The sequence below is a fragment of the Carcharodon carcharias genome, chromosome X, assembly GCF_017639515.1.
Source record: "Carcharodon carcharias isolate sCarCar2 chromosome X, sCarCar2.pri, whole genome shotgun sequence".
In the NCBI taxonomy this organism is placed as follows: Eukaryota; Metazoa; Chordata; class Chondrichthyes; order Lamniformes; family Lamnidae; genus Carcharodon; species Carcharodon carcharias.
The window spans coordinates 25946800-25967222 of NC_054507.1; the positions used below are offsets into that span (position 1 = coordinate 25946800).

Genomic DNA, 20423 nt, shown 5'->3' on the forward strand with positions numbered 1-20423 from the left:
CATTTGATATAGTGGCACACAGTAGACTTGAGCAAAATTCTAGCTCATGGAATAAGAGGGAAAGTAGGCACTTGGGTGAGAAATTGGCTGAGTGACAGGAAACAGTGATAAATGGTTGTTTTTCCAGATTGGAGGAAGGTCTATAGTGGAGTCCCCCAGGTGTCAGTGTTGGGACCCTTACTCTTCTTGATATATATTAATGACCTGGACTGTGGTGTGCAGGGCATGATTTCAAAATTTGGGGATGATACGAAAATTGGAAGCGTCGCCAACTGTGATGAGGATAGTCTTGAACTTCAAAAGGACATGGGCATTTTGCTGGATTGGGCAGTCAAATGGCAGATGAAATTCAATGCAGAGAACTGTGAAGTGATTCATTTTGGCTGGAAGAATGTGAAGAGTCAGTATAAAATAAAGGGAGAAGCTCTAAAGGAGGTGCAGGAACAGAGGGACCTCAAGTGTATTTGTACATAAGTAATTGAAGGTGGCAGGGCATGTTGAGAGAGCAGTTAAAGCATATGGTATCTTAGGTTTTATTAATAGGGGCATTGAGTACAAGAGTAAGGAGGTCATGTTAAACTTGTATAAGCCTCATCTGGATACTGTGTCCAGTTCTGGGCGCCATACTTGAGGAAGGATGTGAAGGCATTGGAGAGTACAGATGAGATTCACAAGAATGATTTCAGTGATAAATAACCGTAGCTATGAGGATAGATTGGAGAGATTTGTTTTTCTTGGAGAAAAGGCGACCAAGAGGAGAATTGATTGAGGTATTCAAGATCCTAAGGGCTATGGATAGAGTAAATAGCGAGAAACTGTTCCCACTCAAGGAGTACATCAAGAACTAGAGGGCACAGATTCAAAATAATGGGCAAAAGGAGAAAAGAGATGAGGATTTTGTTTCACCCAGAGGGTGGTTGGAGTCTGGAACGAACTTCCTGAGAGGGTGGTGGAGGCAGGTTTGATTGAGGTGTTCAAAAGGGAACGGATTGCTATCTGAAAAGAATGAATGTGCAAGTTTACAGGGATAAGGAAGGGGGGTGGGATTAGGTAGAATGCTCTTTCAGTGAGCCAGTACAGACTCAATGGACCGAATAGCCTCCTTCTGGCACTGTAAAGATTGTGATTCTGTGGATTTTCTACACATGGCCCTTTTCTTTAAAAAAAGTGAGTACCTCTAATTTTTTTCTCTTCAAAAGGGCTCCACAACTGCTGTTTTTTTCCCCTCTGTGTTCTTCCCGTGCTTTGTCTGTTTCGGTGGGCTCCCACTGCAATCACAGGCCTTTTCTTCAAAAAGAGTCATTTGAGGCAGCTACTGAATTTTTAAGCCTGGGACTGAATTAAAGGCAATTTTTAAACCCTGCCTGCAGCTTTTTTAAAAAAGCGTTTCCTTTGCACTTCAGCTTGGCTATCTCGCACTACAGTGCCGGCTGGGACCCTCACTGTAGCTCTCCTTCAGCCACGCTCTGGATGTGCTGATCCCAATGGCTGCCCATTTTAAAAGACAAGTTCAGCCTTTTTTTTAAATAAAAAACTGTATTTTTGCACACCCTTCTTGTGATTTGGCTAGGTCTGTTGACTCTGCTTTCATTCAGGTCTGGCTTTTCACTTGGAGTGGATTCCTTTGTTGCCTTTCAGGCTTAAAAAGTTTTTTTTGAATTTTAAACAGCCTTTTTTAATCAAGCTACATTCCTCAACTCTGTGTTCGATCAGGTCTGGCAATGGACCTCCACAGGCCCTAGTGGAGTCCTTCAGCCTCCACATCTGCAATGGAGCTTTTTATTTTGGCACTTGAGTCTTCAATTTAGGTGCATTTCTCTCAGGTCAGGTTTCAGTTTCTTTACTTCATGCTTTGAGATTCTGGGTTCCTGCTCAGCTTCTCTGGGACCTGAGGTCCATCCTTCACTGCCACCATGTTGTAAGTGTTGTTTGATGTCTCGCGGAAGTCAGAAGGTTTGTGTGGTGAACATAAACTGTTTATTGGTAACCCATATCTATATACATAATCCAAGATACTGCCATGCATTGGTGCTGTCTCCATGCCAGCTCTTTCCAGACTCAACTCTACCCAATCTATCATGTAATTCTCTATATCACACTGTGGGCGGTACCATTCTCCAGTCCCACATTAACCCTTGCTCTGCTGAACACCCTTATTCTATACTGCCCAACATTGTACTTCTGATTAGTGAATAAAAAACAATTAACCACATCAGGATTCCCAAGCCATTAGATGTAGATAATGACTGATGCATTGGAAAGCAGTGATTTAGTATACCCTTTGCTTCATTGGGAGCAACTACGCAGGAGATCTACAAATATGTACAATAAAAGCCTGCAAATGCTGGAAATTTGGAATAAACACAGAAAAGACTAGAAAACACACAACAGGAGAGCGAGCCTGAATTGCTCTTATTCCATTGACTGACCATGGCTGCTGCTCTATCCATTCGGCAAGATAGTGCCTGACTTCAATGGGGAATCGTTGTGCATACAAGGCCTGGAACTGAGGAAGGAACTGGTGCAGTTTCACTATCTCATTCCAGAAAGCCATCCTTTATCTTTAAGTACCTGAAACAAGACAGACATTCTGTTTAAGAACGTGTTTTACAAACATGTCAATAAACTAAACAGTTTAAGAACAAGATGATCTACTCAACTCGCACACACACATGAATTACCCAATAATTGAACTTTGCAGTCTGAGTATACATTCAGAACTTAGACAGATTGGAGTTCCATGATAGCCTATCATGGAGCCCAATTTATCCATCAGTGATTTTAACCAGTGAGTAGCTGAGCCACATTCCAGATTGATCTCCAGCCTGTGCTGAATGAGCTCTCAGCCCTTGGGTTTAAAAAATAAGAAAAAATATTTTGCTCGACTCTCCATGGGCATTGGGCGAGGACAGGATTGGGCTTGACTGTGATGCCTCATGGTGAGCAGTCTGCTGATATTCCATTAAGGTTCACAAAGAATAGCCACTTGGGAAAAGGTACCAGAGGGAGACCAGCAAGAAGCAAAGCTCTCAGGAGGGAAGGGCGAAAGCTGGTGGACAAATCCACTGTGGAGCCCTATGGGCAAGATGGTTACAGAATAATATGCAAAATATTTTTAAAAATGCAAAAATAATCACCAATAAACCATATATAATGGATACTTTGGAATAGTTCCAGGGCAATAAACTCATCACGGTGTGGGTGACACTTAAAGTTCGAGGAGTTTATAACATTACCTAAAGCACAGGACACAATATAAAAGTAGAAAATGGTGGAAATACATCCATAGATGCTGCCACACCTGCTGAGAGAGAAACAGTTAACATTTCAAGTCATTATTGCCTTATCATCACTTGGATATATATATATATATATATATATAGTGTGGAGCTGGTGGGGATAGGTCGCAAATGTAAATAGAACACGCACATGAAATGATTAACAAATAGGAATGAGGAGAATGCAATATTAAATTCCAGCTATCTTCAATTCTCTGCTTCAGTACAGAGAATGTGTGTTAGTACAGAGACAAGGATGTTATTAGTTCTAAAAGTACAATTAGATACTGAGTGCTGACAGAGATGAGCTCTGATTTTAAGCTAACTTCCAGGTGGGAATGGGGAAGATTCAGGTCAGATGCCAGTTAAAAATGCAGCTCGATTTTACTCTCCAATAATTTCAAACACTAGGAAGGTCTTGGTAAATTAGAAACAGGTCAACATGGTGCCCATTTACACAAAGGCAGACAAAGCAGAGAGGCATCAATAAACCCATCAGTCTCATCATTTGTTTATTCATTTTCACCACAGCCTTAGCTGGGCTGTTGGCATCGTCTTGCTTCTTCTCTGGCTTTCTTCAAGCCTCCCTCAGTCCACGTCTCAAGGTTATCCATCCAATTTTTCTTCTTCCTCTTGTTTTTACTCTCAAGTTCCCCTTCTATTATTGCCAGGACAAGGTTGTTGGGTTTGTGTTTCCAATGTCCGTACTATCTTTCTCTCTCTAATGGCACTTAACAAGCCTTTTGATTCCTGAACTCTTGATCTAACCCACTCATTTGTCTTTCTGTCCAGCCCACTGATTCTGAGAATCCTCCACCATACCCACATTTCAAAAGCTGTTATCCTCCTCTCATCCTCTTTCTTCAGGGTCCAGCTCCAACATCCATAGAAGTGCAAGACCCCACACTAGTGGCTGTACTAGATGTTTTTCAGCTTCATGCTGATGCTTTTGGACTTTCAGACATTACTTAAGTCTTGCATCAATAGCATAAAAAATGATGGAATTGATCATCATGAGTAAACTTCAGGATTACTTCTATGATAATAACCCAGTAAATAGTAGCCAACATACTGAAAGGGGAAGACCCTATCTAGCAAACCTCCTTCACTGGTTTTCAAAGAAACAGTCTGTGGAAAGCATGATAAATTTGGGCTTCCAAATAAACATTTTACAAACTTCTACACAAAAAGCTATGAATATTAATGTGGTGGAGATTAAGGGTAAACTTGGGAATAGTTAAGCAGAGGAAACAGAGGGTATTTGTTCCAGCATTTATATCAGGGTTAAGGGGAATACGCTGTGGGGTGTTGGGGTTTCTACTGTTTTCAATTGACATCAACTTGGATCCAGAAGCTCAAAACAAACTGACCAAAATCACAGATGTTAATAGACTAGGAGACACAATTGAATTTGGAGGAGGCAGTTCTCAAACTTAAAAGTAAAAAAAGAGTTGGAGACCAAGAGATCGGTTGTAAATGGGGAAAGATCTGTCAGTGTATTCAGAGCAGTCTCACCTAAGAGGAAGGTCATGGGTTCAAGCCCCACTCCAGGGTTTGAACACCCAAATCTAAGCTGACAAGACAGTACAGAGGGAGTCCTGTAATGTCTTTCAAATTAGATCTTAAATTTATTATTCATTCTTATATATATGTGCTAGGCAGTTAAGTCAGCCACATTAGTGTGGGCTGGAGCTGAGTAAGAATGGGAGGTTTCCTTAAAAAGGACATTATTAAACTACTGTAATTGTGTTTTTACAACAATCTGACAGCTTCTTTCACTACCAGATTTTTTTGAAACTGAATTCAAATTCTCAAAATACTGTGGTGGAATTTGATGGAAAGGAGAGGATTATCTCAAAACCACTAAGCAGCCATACTCCATGTCCCAGAAGCATTAACAGCCCCACAGCTCAATGGGCTGCAGCTGAAAAATGATTTCAAATTCTTGAGAGAATTTGAACTCTGTGATTCCAGTGACATAACCAATATGCCACCATACCTGACTACCTGTTCAAGTGGATATAAAAAGGTCCCCCCCTCCATGGCACTACTGGAAGTAAGGAAATCGGTATATCCCTCAATGAGCAGCCCAAAGCAGATAACTTGATCTTATCGCTGCTTGTAGGGCCTTGTTGTGTGCAAATTACATGCCTCATTGGACTATCAAACAACTTTAAAAAGTAACTCATTAGCTGTTGGCCGAGTATGATGGGACATCTGGAGAATATGAAAGACACATAGAAGACACTATATAAATGCAAGTTCTTTCTTTCTCGTTACATGAATGGGGTGTACATCAGATTGAGTTGCAGCCTATTTAAAGTAGCAAAAATTTCAAAAGTTGCCACTGTGTTATACTGAAACAGAAATGCAATTTAATATTTTCTGAATAAAAACTAATGCCAAATTATAAAAAGTAATTAAATTGTCTGAAAAATCATTTTAATTCTTGAAAACACACAGCACAGTAACCAAAGTTCCTGTTTATTTCAATCAGGCAAAGGCCAATATGCTGGTGACAATATATGAAACTAACACCTAAACCTATGTAAAGTGGGATTGAAATCAAATAAAACGAGCCCTGTTTTGATGAATTAAAGTGTTACTGCTTCATGAGGAAGATTTGGGGCAGGTCTGAAAAGAGGAACAGTTCTTTGAAAACTCTGGGGCTGTCAGTATCCTGGCTACCAGAGCAAGGTAAACTATGAACTTTTAATCCTGGTCTTAATATAAAAAAAACTCTAATATCAGTTAGATAGATCAGTTAGAGATTATGACTGAACGCCTCCAAGTCAGAATCCCCCATACAGTCATACAGCTGGAAGGAAGAATTTAACTACCTTCAGACAAATTGCTGCTAAAGTGGTGGCTTATAATGGAGTGATGCATTAAATATTGTGGGACAATGCAGACATCCACCAAGTGTATGAAAAAAGATGCAAATGTCAGTCACAAATGCATCACCATGCGTATGACTTCATCTGCACATAAACCCGTCTGAAAATAGCAATCAAGTAAAACATGTATAAAGAATCCCAACATGTATCCATTTGTAAAAGCATCAATGAGCTGCTGAAAAGCCTAAAGTTTGATATATTTAAATGATTCACTAACACCTACATACACCATTTTATCTCTGGAGACTCTGAAGATCAAAAATAGTAGCGTTAATTCATTGCTTCGGCGTCTGACCCACTCATGTGAGACCACACTGGTGGGTTATGCACAACTTAACACCCCACATGATGGTTGATTTAGGAGTGAAAATGCAGCAGTGGCACTTCAGTGGAATTACTTTAAACTTTTCCCATGTACAGTCTCAACTTTAGGTGAGACTCCACCCCTGATGTGTAGTTCACTCAAAACATGAGCCTGGGGTGTCCTGGGACCTGGTCCACCCAAATAACAGTTTGAGTTGCTGGTAAGTGTGTTTAGTTTCTGTACATTTTAAATCACATTCTACTCCATGCATTAGTTGCTTTTGTGGGGTGGGTAATTTAAATAACACCAAAAAGCATTGAAGTTGGGTCTTTCCTTGGGGTGTTCCAAATACCACATGATTTAGGTAAAGGAGTTTACATGAGCAAACAGTTGCAGCTGCACTGATCATAGGTCACATTTGGCTGTACCAGTCATTATCCTCATCTGCAGCCAAGTACAAGGGATCCAGTGAATGATTTCTCTCCATGTACCTGATACCTGTGCTTATACTGAAGAGTGGTCTTCAATTCCAAATAGGGACATCCACCTTTAGTACCTTTTCTGTAGCAGTACCCACAGCTAATCATCAAAAAGAGCAGCACTGGCCTTATATCTCCATTGTGCTACTCAAGTCCATTTTTCCACCACAATTTCCTTTAATGGGAAGCTGCAGCCCTTTATTAGCTGCTGTGCATTACTGGATTTTATACCCCCACCCCATACAAGTGTGCTAGAAGCCAGGCTTCTCTGGGTAAACATTTCAAGCCAATAACCTATTTAAAATGGGAGAGCAGTGGGGAGGCACCTCTGGTGAAAATTCAGCATACATGAGTTTGCACAATGAATCACAACCTCAGTTTGCCATGCTCTCAAAATTGGGACCTCCATGTACAACTGAATAAAATCAGTTTTTAAAACATGATTGCTTTCTGAAGTAGAAATAAAGGGGGTGTTTCAAGTTAGGGGGGTGTTAAAGTCCTTGGCTGGCCTGGGGGGGGGGGGGGGGGGGGGGGTGGAATGGCGGGAGCCTCCACACTCCACATCATGGGGAGACTGCCCAGTAGAAGCAAGAGGTCTCCTTGCAGGCAGAGTTGGGGGTTGGGGGGGTTGCTCCTGATTGGGCACTCTGTGGCCACTGGAAGGCCCTTCAAGCAGCCAGGACAGCCTGCTGAAATATCGCCCCCAACCCCCACCTCAACCTCATTGCGTGGGAGGGTGTTGCCATCGGTAGGGCCTACTTTACTGGCTCTAATTGGCCAGCAGCTCTTGGAGGCAGGATCTTCTCCCTTAAAAAGGGACAGGAGCCCTGGCACCAAACAGTTAATTGCCTGATCTGGTTGGGGCTCAAACGGCTGAGGCAGGCTTTCCCCCAGATTTCCAGTTTGCTGTTAGGAACGCTACTGCCTGCGTTAAATTCAGTCCAAAGAATCTGTTGATTGGTAAATAAAGTACTGAATGTTATATAGTCATTTATAACAAAAACTATTGGATACTATGTGGAGGCCAGAAGTAAGGCAGTCATCTTGTATGTGGTTTGTGTGCCAGTGTGTAAAACAGGGCTGAGTCTCAAAACTAAGTTGACTTAAAATATGTTCCCTTCCTAAATCAGACAAGTATGACTTTCTTAGACAGATAGCAGGAACTCTGATTTTAATATGTGGAAATTCATCTGACCTGAATTATATGAGCTCCAGTTGTACAAAGCTCTATTCTAGGAACACCAAGCCATCCTACCTCAGGTCAATGTTTTGCTGAAATCTAGCTCAGAACAAGCCCTTGTAAAAGTCAAAATAGAAATAAAAATAGAAATTGCTGGAAGAACGCAGCAAAAAAAGTCAACATTTTGGTCTCGTATTAATGTAGAGGCCCTCCTCAAACTTTTCCAGGGTCTCCGCGTCTCCCACCATACGAAGGGACCAGAACTGGACCCGGTATTCTACATGGGACCTAATCAAGTTCTTGCACAAGGATGTATCATATTAGCTAAACATCCCAAATGCAGAAGTAAAATACTGCGAATGTTGGAGATTTGAAATAAAAAAAAAATGCTGGAAAAACTCAGCAGGTTTGACAGCATCTGTGGAGAGAGAAACAGAGTTAAATGTTGATATATATATCCCAATACTCTACTGCTTTTGCTATAGCCTCTGGTCATTTAGAGGTGTTCACTGTAACACCCAAGTCTCATCTCTTCTTAATAGACTAATTCAGAGCCCTGCTCGTTATACACATGCTTGTCGTTATCCCTATCTACATGTATTACACCGCATTTACCTACATCAAACTTCATGCTTGGCCTAAATAACCAAGTGGTTATGGTACTGGGTTTGTAACCCCAAGATCAAGAGTTCAAATCTCCCAATAGCAAAACTATGAAATGGAGGCTTGGCCTAAATAGCCAAGTGGTTATGGTACTGGGTTTATAACCCCAAGATCAAGAGTTCAAATCTCACAATGGCAAACAATGTAACTTCATCTGAATAGGAACAGATAGAAACATATTAGGCTTGGCCTAAATAGCCAAGTGGTTATGGTACTGGGTTTGTAACCCCATGATCAAGAGTTCAAATCTCACAATGGCAAACCATGAAACAATGTAACTTCATCTGAAACAGATGGAAACGGGATTGTACTCGAAAGAGTTACAATTGGAATGATAGCTTGGCCTGAATAGCCAAGTGGTTATGGTACTGGGTTTGTAACCCCAAGATCAAGAGTTCAAATCTCACAATGGCAAACTATGAAACAATGTAACTTCATCTGAAACAGATGGAAACAGGTTTACTCAAAAGAGTATCAAGAGTTCACATCTCACAATGGCAAACTATGAAACAATGTGAGGAAAGAATATTCCTGTCTGTTGATAGAGCATCAAGAGTTCAAATCTCACAACGGCAAACTATGAAACAATGTAACTTCATCTGAAACAGATGGAACCGGGTTTGTACTCGAAAGAGTTACATCAAACTTCATCTGCCGGATGCCGGCCTGTTCTCTCCCTCGCCCCTACCCAGAACAGATTGCAATTATTTTTCCTCCTCAGGGGTTCTGGCAGCACTACTCTGCAAGTCATGCACACACTTGCAGACAATCCATCATCAGAAATAAAAACAAAAAACTGCGGATGCTGGAAATCCAAAACAAAAACAGAATTACCTGGAAAAACTCAGCAGGTCTGGCAGCATCAGCGGAGAAGAAGAGAGTTGACATTTCAAGTCCTCATGACCCTTCAACAGAACTGAGTGAATCTAAGGAGAGGGGTGAAATATAAGCTGGTTTAAGGGGGGAGGGGGAGAGAAAGAGGGGTGTGGTGTGGTTGGGGCATCATGTATCCTATCACTGCTTGCTTGTCCCTACAACCACACCACCCCCTCCACTTTTCTCTACCCCCCCCAACCTTAAACCAGCTTATATTTCACCCCTCTCCTTAGATTCACTCAGTTCTGTTGAAGGGTCATGAGAACTCGAAACGTCAACTCTTTTCTTCTCCGCTGATGCTGCCAGACCTGCTGAGTTTTTCCAGGTAATTCTGTTTTTATCCTTCATCAGAACACTGTTTAAGATTATGAAGAGTAACAGTCCCAAAACTACTTCCTGCGGAGCTTCACTTGCAATCAGTTTCTATGTGGAATCGCTCCCAAAAACCCTCCGATGGGCACAGGAGATCCCCAAAGGTGGTTCGCGCCCCACTTGCTGACAGAGCTCACCCTGTAAAAGCTGCCAGTCTACTCGCTTGGAGCTATTTCCCCACAGGGGAAATAGCAGCAGGGGCAGGATGAGGCACTTAATTGGCCACTTAAGGGCCTCAATAGGCCCAAAGGCAGGTGGACCACCCAACACCTCCATTGCCTGGGAGGCAGATTGGGGCAGGTGGGTCAGCAGTGGGCAGACCATGCGCTGTATTTTACAAGAACCCCCTTTCAAACCTGTAAGTAGACCACCACAGAATTCCACCCCAGGTGTTTCACAATTCAATCCTCAGCTTGTTCTGAGTTGGCTTATTGAGGGCAGAGCAGCAGTTGGGGTGCTGCAATTGACCTCCAGGTCCCTGAGCCAGGAAAGATAGGGGCATCAACCAGGGCTTTTGCCTTCTAATTAGAGTCCAGTAACCCCTTACGTGAAAAATGGCTGCTTAGGTGAAGTAGCTGAGGCTGACTAATGCCCATGGAGCAGTACCCTTGAATGAGATGATGCATTAAAACTCTTCAGAGCTTGCATCTGGCTTACTGCCACCTTCTCCAGATATGCCAGCTTTGGAAACATTCTGTCCCTCTCTTTGTTATTTCAGACTTCACCTCACTCAGCAACTAAAATCATTTTCCTCCTCCTTTCTGTCTCTTAAGTGAGAGATGTCCACATTGCTGTTGAGGTTAAAAGGAATCTCAGAATTAAGCTACTGTAATTAGTTCGTTGTGCACTTACCACATGATCCTTATTTCGTTTACTGAGGTAATTGCTTCTCTACCATCCCACCCTGCCCAACATTAACTACCTGTAAACATGAACAGAATGGTTGGTGTTTATCTGTATATCTATCCCAGACACTAGGTGAAGATGGCAGCAACTATACTGGACAACACACAACTAACTCCATGTAAGCCTCATTTCTGTACAACAGAAACAGTCATCTTTGGTGTTAGATTAGACTTTACATCTTTGTTTGTGGCAATTTGAGAAACTGCCTCAATTTATACCAGTGTAGCTTGAACGATAATTTCCTATAGTGTGGGTAGTATACAACAACTGGGTGAAGAAATATCACAGAGACGGAGGAAGATTAAAAATTAAAGAAAAAAAATGCAGTTTTGTTTTCAAACTTAAATACATCAAACAGCCCTCACACAGCAGGTGAGATCAATATGAGGAAAACCATTCAATGAGAGATCACCAGTGGATGATTTAGGCAATCTAGGTTTGAGCCTGCATGCCTGCTTACTAGACAAAACTGGTTTGGGTTTCAAATTAAACCCCATGGTGGGACTGGACCCAAATGGAGCTCTAAGGTCAGAGGGAGCTGGTGTTTCCAATGGACATGGAGGTAAGCCAAATTTGCTAGCAAATTTGACACCCATTTGAAATAATAAAACTACAAAATGAAAGATCACTTGGAATGCGTCACAAAGCAAAACCTCAAGTAAGGGGTACCAATAAGAATGACAGTAAAGATTAAGTAACTTATACAGTTTCAAGTACCCCAATGGGCTACACCCAGCTTGTAAAAGTTTTATATAGCTTGCTGATTTCATTGTTGGCAAGTCTTCTCACGTTTTACAGTCATAATCAGACTAAGCTGTGACGGAGCCTACAGTTAAACAGTATGCTTTATTAGTCAAGGCAACAATGACCATTTGGTATTGGAGGACTTTTGTCACACGCAGAACTGTATCCTAACATACATCAAAGCCTTCAGAAGAGCTGAGAACATTAATATTTCATTTATGAGTTACAAATACTAAACAACAAAAATGTTAGACCCTTTCTTTGCTCAGAATATAGGGCATTGACAAAGGTGCGACTAAATTGGTGGGCTATCACTTTTGTAGGCTTGGTAGATAAAACAGGTCATCCACACCAGACTAGTTTTTCAAGGAAATTGTGGAGGTGAACAGTTCTTTACAGTGCTCTACATAACAAGGAGATTTTAATAATTCTACATCATGCTCAGACATGATTTTGGTGGTTTAAGTCTTCTTGGGTGTAGTGCTGTTTGGAAAGAGGGAAGTCAATATTTCATTCTTTGCATAGGACGTGATTTATTGATGCCTTTATCACACTATACAGAGGCAGAACTTCTTTGATTCAACCCCCCTCAAAAGTTACAGCTGACAAGTAATTTCTGATCTCTCCATGCTGGTTTGCTTTAACCTTCCCAAACTAAAATGTTTTCAGCTAAATTTGTCACTTGAAAATTTAACTTGGCAGGACCTATTTTCCACAGCTACATTGTAACTTGTGTTTTAATAAAAACAGGCTATTTTAGTAACTGCATGATGGAACAGACCATCTGCATGGAGTCCTAATCCCAAACTAGTAGCACTGGCTATGTTGGGGCTGATGGAAACAGTTTTTTAAAAAAAACTATACATTAAGAAAAACATGAAAGTATGAAATTCTTCTGCTTTTTAAACTCTTGTACAACTTAGAGGGCATGTGGCCTGTTACCAAGGTCTTAACCAATGTCATTTTAATCAATGACTCTCACACTCGCTTCCTTCACCCTCCCCTATGGCCAAGCATCCGTCCTCCAAAGTAGTGAAGCTGAAATTAGTAACTCAACAATGCAATGGAATTAAACTCTCCGTGTGCCCATGCACAAGTGTGCACACACACCTGCCTTTTGATATGCTGAAACATCAAATCACAAAAGCTTTAATGAATCCAATGACAATATTCACCACCTTTGAAAGATATTTCACAAGTGGCTAGAGTGGGGGCATGGTGGCAAGGAATAGGTAGCACAGTGAGGTATGACACTGGCTTTTTAATTGTGTGCCTGAGATTTGTTTCCAGACAGACAGTCTGGTAGGTCAAACCTCTCTGCTCTCTACAATTTGCAAGAGTCCTACAAGAAATGAGTTTTGGAAGTTCCAACCCAATTCTTGGTGAATATAGGCCTCGAGCAAATGCTCAGTATAATTTAGCACTACCATCTCACTGAATGAAAGATATGTTGTTGGGGCAGTGGTGCTATTATTTTGGTTTTTCACAAGAAGTTCACAGGGTATGGTTTGACACAGAGTACATTCTGGAGTACAGATTTCACAGTACCTCCCAATGATGGTCATACATAGTTATGCTAGTTAAAGGGCAATGGGTGGTTAATTATAGCAATTTAACCATCTCTTAAGAGTTTCTGCCATGGTTATGGTGGTCAATCAGGAGTTCCCTGTGAAGGTTCCTACACCACATGGACTAAAGCATTTCAAGGCAGCAGCACACCACCACCTTCAAGGGCAATTAGGGATGGGCAATAAATACTGGCCTAGCCCCAGCAATGCCCACATCCCATGAAAGATTCGAAAAAAGATTTCCCCCAATAGTTATTGCTGTCTAGCTTGCCAATACTTACCATTTAGGCTCACATGAAGAATGGTCATTTGAGGGCAACTAGTACCTGTGGAGCCATAGCTCAATATCATAATAGTAAGCAGTTATCAGGAGAAAATTGGAAGTATCCCAAATTCTGGGGGGCTGTGGTGGAAGTGGGTGCTTAGAGAAATCAGGAAACACCACTTCATAGACTAGTACAGCATGGAAGGTGACCATACGCCCTCAAGTCTATGCTGGCTATTTCGAAAGAACAATCCTTAGACCCATTCCCCAACTCTTTCCCCCTATCCCTGGCAACTTTTTCTTTGAAGGCTACTATTGAATTTGCCTCCACTACCCTGCAGGCAGTGCAAATCCTAACTACTGATTGCATAAACATGTTTCTTCTCATGTTACCTTTGCTTCCTTTGCCAATCACCTTTACTCTTTGACCTTTTTATTTACCCTTCAGCCCTTGGAAAGAGTTTCTAGTTACTTACTCTATCTGAATCCTTCACAATTTTAAACAGTTCTCTCAAATCTTCTGCTAGCCTTCTCTGCTCTAGGAGTCTTTGTACCCTTGTGAAAATAATGGTAATTTTGTCTGAGATGAACAAATCGGATTACAACAAATGGCCTCCATATCAATTAATGACACACTGAGGAAATCTTGCAAAAGGTTCTCCTGATCAACCACCATAACCACAGCATAAATCCCTAAGAGATAGTGTGAACTGCTATAAATTAACCATCCTTTTCATTTCCCCATGGGTTTCCATGGATCTTCCACCAAAGTTATGGTGGGAGATCAGAAAAAGCCTGCAGAAATTCCAAGGAACTGTGCTTACGGAAACGTGAACACATACTGGTGTCCTGAGTGAAGGAGGAAAGATAATGCTGGAGCATTATGTCACATTCCAGCAAGGAAATTACAACCCTGTATTCAGCAATTTCATAATTATATTAAGCTGTGCCAACAATGTGCACTCAAGGGCAGGCAGGCTTCATCGAACTTGTGGCTTTGAAAGAAAAATAAAGCAGCGAATTCCAGACACTCACTACCCTCTGCGTAAAAAACTTGCCCCGCACATCTCCTCTAAAGTTTTCTCCTCTCACCTTAAATCTACGTACCCTAGTAATTGACTCTTCCACCCTGGGAAAAAGCTTCTATCTACTCTGTCCATGCCACTCATAATTTTGTGAACTTCTATCAAGTCGCCCCTCAATCTCCGAAATTGAACATAAAAGGAGTGGTGCAGTTGGAGCACAGGTGAGCAACAACTCTGAGGTATACTGAATGCCCATCCCACCTGCCTCCATCCACCCGCTGCTTTTTAGGAAGGGGAAAATCAGAGATCAAAATAACACCCAGGCTGCTCTCTCATATCTTCTGATGGTCAACTCCGGGCAAAGCAGTGTGGGTGGACATCCAGGAGCGGCCCCCTCAGCCTCAGACACCCTCTGACTCATAGAAGCGATGAATCAACTCTGTGGCTTTGGAGAGGGGGGGTGGGGGGGGTGTGTGTGTATGTGTGAACTGCGTCACCTCCGTCAATCATTTTCAACGATGGAAGACAAGATCAACAGACGGGAATTTTATTTTCGCCCCATGTTGAAAATCACAAGGGGAAATTACAAGAATGAGGAAATCACACCAAATTTGTTTGTGAATAGGTGTAATCAATTTCCTGGACGGAAAACATAGTATTTAGGATTTTTTTTTAAAAAAAACTTACAGGGAATCAGCATTCGGCTTTTTGGTTTTGGCTACACTGTCCACAGCGTGGTTCCATTCTTTCCGATACATTTGTTACTATTCAAACTGTAGTGTGTTGGTAAACTGCATTACCGTTGGTGCTACTCCTGCTGTTTGTGTAAGTTACTTCCTCCAGCAAATTTTGACAGGAAAACAGCTCATGAAGATGATGCCTTTTTTCAAGAAGGGAATTAAAAAAGTGGTTGGGGCATTTTCACTAAAAGAAAGGGTTCTTAGAAACCCTCGTTAAAGTGACAGTAATTGAAACAGAAACTGGAGTGCTCCTCTCTAAATCAACCACACCCTGCTCCTTAATCAGTCAGCTTCAGCAAGTGCACTTCCAGTAAAGCTATACACAAGAAACTTCAGAAAGGAAAACACAATTCTTTCATCAATTGCTTCCAATTTCCACCCCTTTCTCACCTTCACATGGTCCATCTCCAACACATTCCTTCCCTTCCTTGACCTGTCTCCATTTCTGGTGATAGACTGTCTGCCAATGTTCATTACAATCCCACCAACTCCCACAGCTACCTTGACTACAGCTCTTCACACCCTGCTTCCTGTTAAGGTCTTCATCCCAGTCTCTCAGTTCCTCTGCCTCCGTCGCATCTGTTCCGAAGATGCCACCTTCTAAAATGGTGCTTCTGACATGTCTTCCTTAATCGAGGTTTCCATCTATGATGTCCTGGTCTACTCCTCCATCACCCCCAACTCCTCATACCCTTCCCATGGCACCTTTCCATGCAATCGCAGAAGGTGCAACACCTGTCCCTTTACCAGCACTACACTTGCACCTCCTTCAATTTGGTCTACAGTATTTGTTGCTCCTAATGTAGAGGAGACCGCATTAGGGAGACTAAACACAGACTGGGTGACCGCTTTGCAGAACACCTTTGCTCAGTCTGCGAGCATGACCCCAGACCTCCCTGTCGCTTGCCATTTCAAAACACCACCCTGCTCTCAGGCCCACTTGTCCGTCCTTGGCCTGCCGCAATGTTCCAGTGAAGCTCAATGCAAACTGGAGGAACAGCACCTCATCTTCTGAATAGGCACTTTACAGCCTTCCGGACTGAATATTGAGTTCAGTAACTTCAGACCATGAACTCTCTCCTCTATCTTCATCCCCTTTTTAATCCAATTTTTATTTTATTCTTTTATTTATTTGTTTTTTTTAACCTTTTTCCCCAACCACCCCCCGCCCCTTTCCCCACACAGGGACAACTGTTACTTGTTCTCTTGTTTTGCTTTCACAGAGCACTGACCCTTGTTCTGCTTTTAACACCTGCTATCTTACCTTTATGCCACTATCAGCACCTTCTTTACTCTTTAATGCTACCATTAACACTCCCTTTGTCTTGTGTCCATGACATCTTTGTCAATCTCTCCTTCGCTGCCACCTATCCATGACCTCTCTCGTTCCTCCTGCTCCACCCCCTCTTAAACAGCATAAAACCCATCACATTTCTACTTCACTTTAGCTCTGAAGAGCCATATGGACTCGAAACGTTAAGTGTTTTGCTCTCCACAGATGCTGTCAGACCTGCTGAGTTTTTCCAGCACTGTGTTTTTATTCCAGCATCTTGCAGTATTTTGCTCTTTTTTTTTAAAAAGCATCTAACTAAGGGGGAAAAGCGTGCTGGGAGTAGTACATTTTCAAACTTCCAGAATTCTGTGCCAATATCAGGCAATCCCAAGACAGGCACAGCACGAGGTTAGATACAGAGTAAAGCTCCCTCTACACCGTCCCCATCAAACACTCCCAGGACAGGTACAGCACGGGGTTAGATACAGAGTAAAGCTCCCTCTACACCGTCCCCATCAAACACTCCCAGGACAGGTACAGCACGGGATTAGATACAGAGTAAAGCTCCCTCTACACTGTCCCCATCAAACACTCCCAGGACAGGTACAGCACGGGGTTAGATACAGAGTAAAGCTCCCTCTACACCGTCCTCATCAAACACTCCCAGGACAGGTACAGCACGGGGTTAGATACAGAGTAAAGCTCCCTCTACACCGTCCCCATCAAACACTCCCAGGACAGGTACAGCACGGAGTTAGATACAGAGTAAAGCTCCCTCTACACTGTCCCCATCAAACACTCCCAGACCAGGTACAACACTGGGTTAGATACAGAGTAAAGCTCCCTTTACACCGTCCCCATCAAATATCAGAAATTCAAATGCTGGAAAATAAGACAGCAGTCTGACCTGACTGATAGCACTTGAAGTGAAGACACAGAGGGAGATCACCTAAAAGAAGCTCCATTTCAGAACTGGAAGCAGAAAGGCAGAAGATAAAACTCCGCTGTGCAGCTGAGGACTCTACAAGATCTTGTGGCGGTCTATTGTGAATGCCCACAGAAGGCAGAGTCAAAGGTCCTAGCAGGGGTGAACAGAAAATTTAGTTCTAAGCCAGGACTAGTTTAAAAAGCTTCCGTGTGGTAAAAAAAGGTCAGAGAAGCCCATTTCCAAGAGCATTGTGTCCAGCCCAGGTTCAGAATCGGTGCCATATCACGTGGCAGCTGAGCTTGTTGTAAGAAAAAAAAAAGCGGAAGGTATTAAAACCCCAGCCAAAGCTGGGAATTGATTGTAAAATGCCTGAAAATCCTCTGATATCACAGGGGAAGGCCCAGAATAGTTGATTATCTTCAGTTTTGTGCAGCAATTTACTCGAAGAGGTCAGGACCGCCATCACCACAGGAGTCGCCAAAACACAACAGGTGGGAAAACGGTTACTGCAGCACCATCTTTAAAACCTGCACAGCATTTAAAGCTTACTCCCCTGAATACTATAAGACCAATTTGGACTAATCGAAAGGCCAGTCCAAACAAAAATTAGGGGCTTTGGCAGAAAAGATTTTTAAGATACATGATAGCTTCAGGATTAGATAAAAAGGCAGAAGCTGAACAAGTGAATACGCTACTTTATTCAGTAGGTCCGATAGCTGATGATACTATTGTGAGACAAGGAATAGACGAATCCTCAGATAAATTTGATAAAGTTCTAAAATCATTTGATACATATTTTAATCTAAAAAGCAACAAATTTTAGAGAGAGCGAAATTCAACAAATGTGTCCAACAGCCTGGAGAATCAGTTGACTCTTTTATAAAACAAATTATACAGATTGGCTGAAGGCTGTGACTAAAGGTGAGCTTAAGTCAGAACTCAAGGGACAGAATTGTTGTCAGAGTGGCTGATGATGCCCTTTCAGACATACTACAGGCAAAGGAAGACCCGACTTTGGAAAAGGCCATCCAAATAGTCAGACAGTCTTAAACTTTATGGGGCAAAAGTAAGCCATGGTTCAGAGCAAACCCAACTGTCCAACTATCAAGCAAAGGGGCAGAGAGACTCCAGGCCAAGGAAGGCAATACCCAAACAGACCACAAGCAGGTGGGAGACCATGTCAGCACTCTGGAGCCAAACAACTTCAAGGCAAGGGCAATGTCCTGCAATCTCAGTGCAGTGCGGAGCCAAACGACTTCACAGGCAAGAGCAATGTCCAGCGTCCAGCAATCTCAGTGCAGTGTTTCAACTGCTGCTGCCTGGGACACTTAGGAAAGCTGTGCAACGCTAAGACACCCAGACGGGCAGAGGATCCCAAGACAATCCATGAGATTGAGGTACCACATCAGGAAGAGACCCAGCTGTGCTCCTTGGGTGAGGCCAAGGATCCTGGATTCTCTTTTTGGAATGCAGACATCTCAGTAAACGGGTGGGGGCGGGGGGCACCTCACCAACTTCAAATTGGACATGGCAGCCAGTGTTATGGTCCTCTCGGATATGAAGCTGTGGCTGAGACACCTCTGGCTACAAACGACAGACATGCCACTCTACGAGCCTGGTGGAATCAGACTTCCAGTCACAGGCATGATCCTCGAATGACTAAGGTATGGCGACAATCAGATATTCGAAGTCATGTATGTCATCCAAAATCAATCTTTTTCTCTCTTGAACAGAGATGCCCATGTTGCCCTTAACCTTAAGGCAACAGAAGACGTCAAGACAACCTCTGTCATCAGCTACACGGAGCTGCAAGTTCCTGAGAGGCCCACCAGTAACAAAACTCTTGACTGGGACTTCAGCTCTGAATTGTCTTCACTCTTCGTGGAGCCGGTTTGTCCAATTTCTTTGCAGGCGGCAGAAGCTCCTCTTTGGTCAGACAGCCAAACTTCCAGATAATTCCCACTGTACCTCGAGTGGAAGACACACAGGAAAATGACCAGCAACAGCAGACTTAACCCCCAACCCCAGGCTGCAACGGTTGCTGTCACACTACCTGTAAACACTAGGGCACAAACACCACAACCTCCGGCCAATGCACAAAGCTGCAAGACAATGCTGGAGCAAGAAACTAGCAACCATCAACTGGCCAGAGCACACCTCAGTGAGGCATGGAGACAAATGGAAGATCAGTGTCGCAATAAAAGCCAAACGCAAGGTGAGCCCACTGATGAGGAATATCCAAACGAAAAGATACCTTCAACTCCCACAAAGATCACAGCGGACCACACGGAAAAAGAAAAATCAGGTTTGTACCGTAAATGAACAGAGTGAACACTCTCTCTGGAAAGAACCGGACAGGCTGGTGGCTCCTGAGCAGATCAGATGGGGAGTTGAACTTCTCTTCTTCAACTCAAGGAGTGCAAAAATCGTATCAGAAGACGACAACCAAGTGCCAGAAACGCAGGTTACAATCCAAACCCCAAATCAACAAAGGTTGCTCAAATCAACAGAGCCCACCACTTCTCCAAATGTGACCAGAACAAGATCTGGAAGAATTGTCAAGCCTCCAGATCATCTGAATTCATAAAGTCAGAGACTGGAGTGGGAGGTTGCATGATTGTAATGTAAATATATTGATAAAGACTTGGGGAGGTGGTGTGGTGTAAGGCTGACATAGCAAGGGTTAAACATGGGACTGGGAAACAGAAAGTGAGACTGGGGTTTGGATAATGGAAAACAAGGAAATGTCAGATGAATTGAACAGGTATTTTGTATCAGCCTTCACTACAGAGGATACAAGTAACATCCCAGAAGCAGCTATAAATGAGGAACTGGAAGGAGGGAGGAACTCAGGAAAATTATTAGAGAAGTGGTACTGAATAAATTGTTGGAACTGCAAACTGACAAGTGCCCAGATCTTATGGA

The 20423-nt window shown here is 42.7% G+C and overlaps 1 protein-coding gene across 8 annotated transcripts in view; it reads right to left on the bottom strand.

The window, feature by feature from the left end:
- The window catches only part of LOC121273181 (signal transducer and activator of transcription 5B-like), a 135507-nt gene that overhangs the window by 64189 nt on the left and 50895 nt on the right, over window positions 1–20423 (bottom strand). For all 8 annotated transcript variants that reach the window (XR_005941958.1, XR_005941957.1, XM_041180168.1 and 5 more), the window contains exon 2: window positions 2430–2571. Coding sequence is in view for 6 of the 8 variants with exons in the window: in XM_041180168.1 (XP_041036102.1) it covers window positions 2430–2554 (125 nt within the window). In the remaining 2 variants the exon portion in view is untranslated. The remainder of the gene's footprint in view (window positions 1–2429; window positions 2572–20423) is intronic.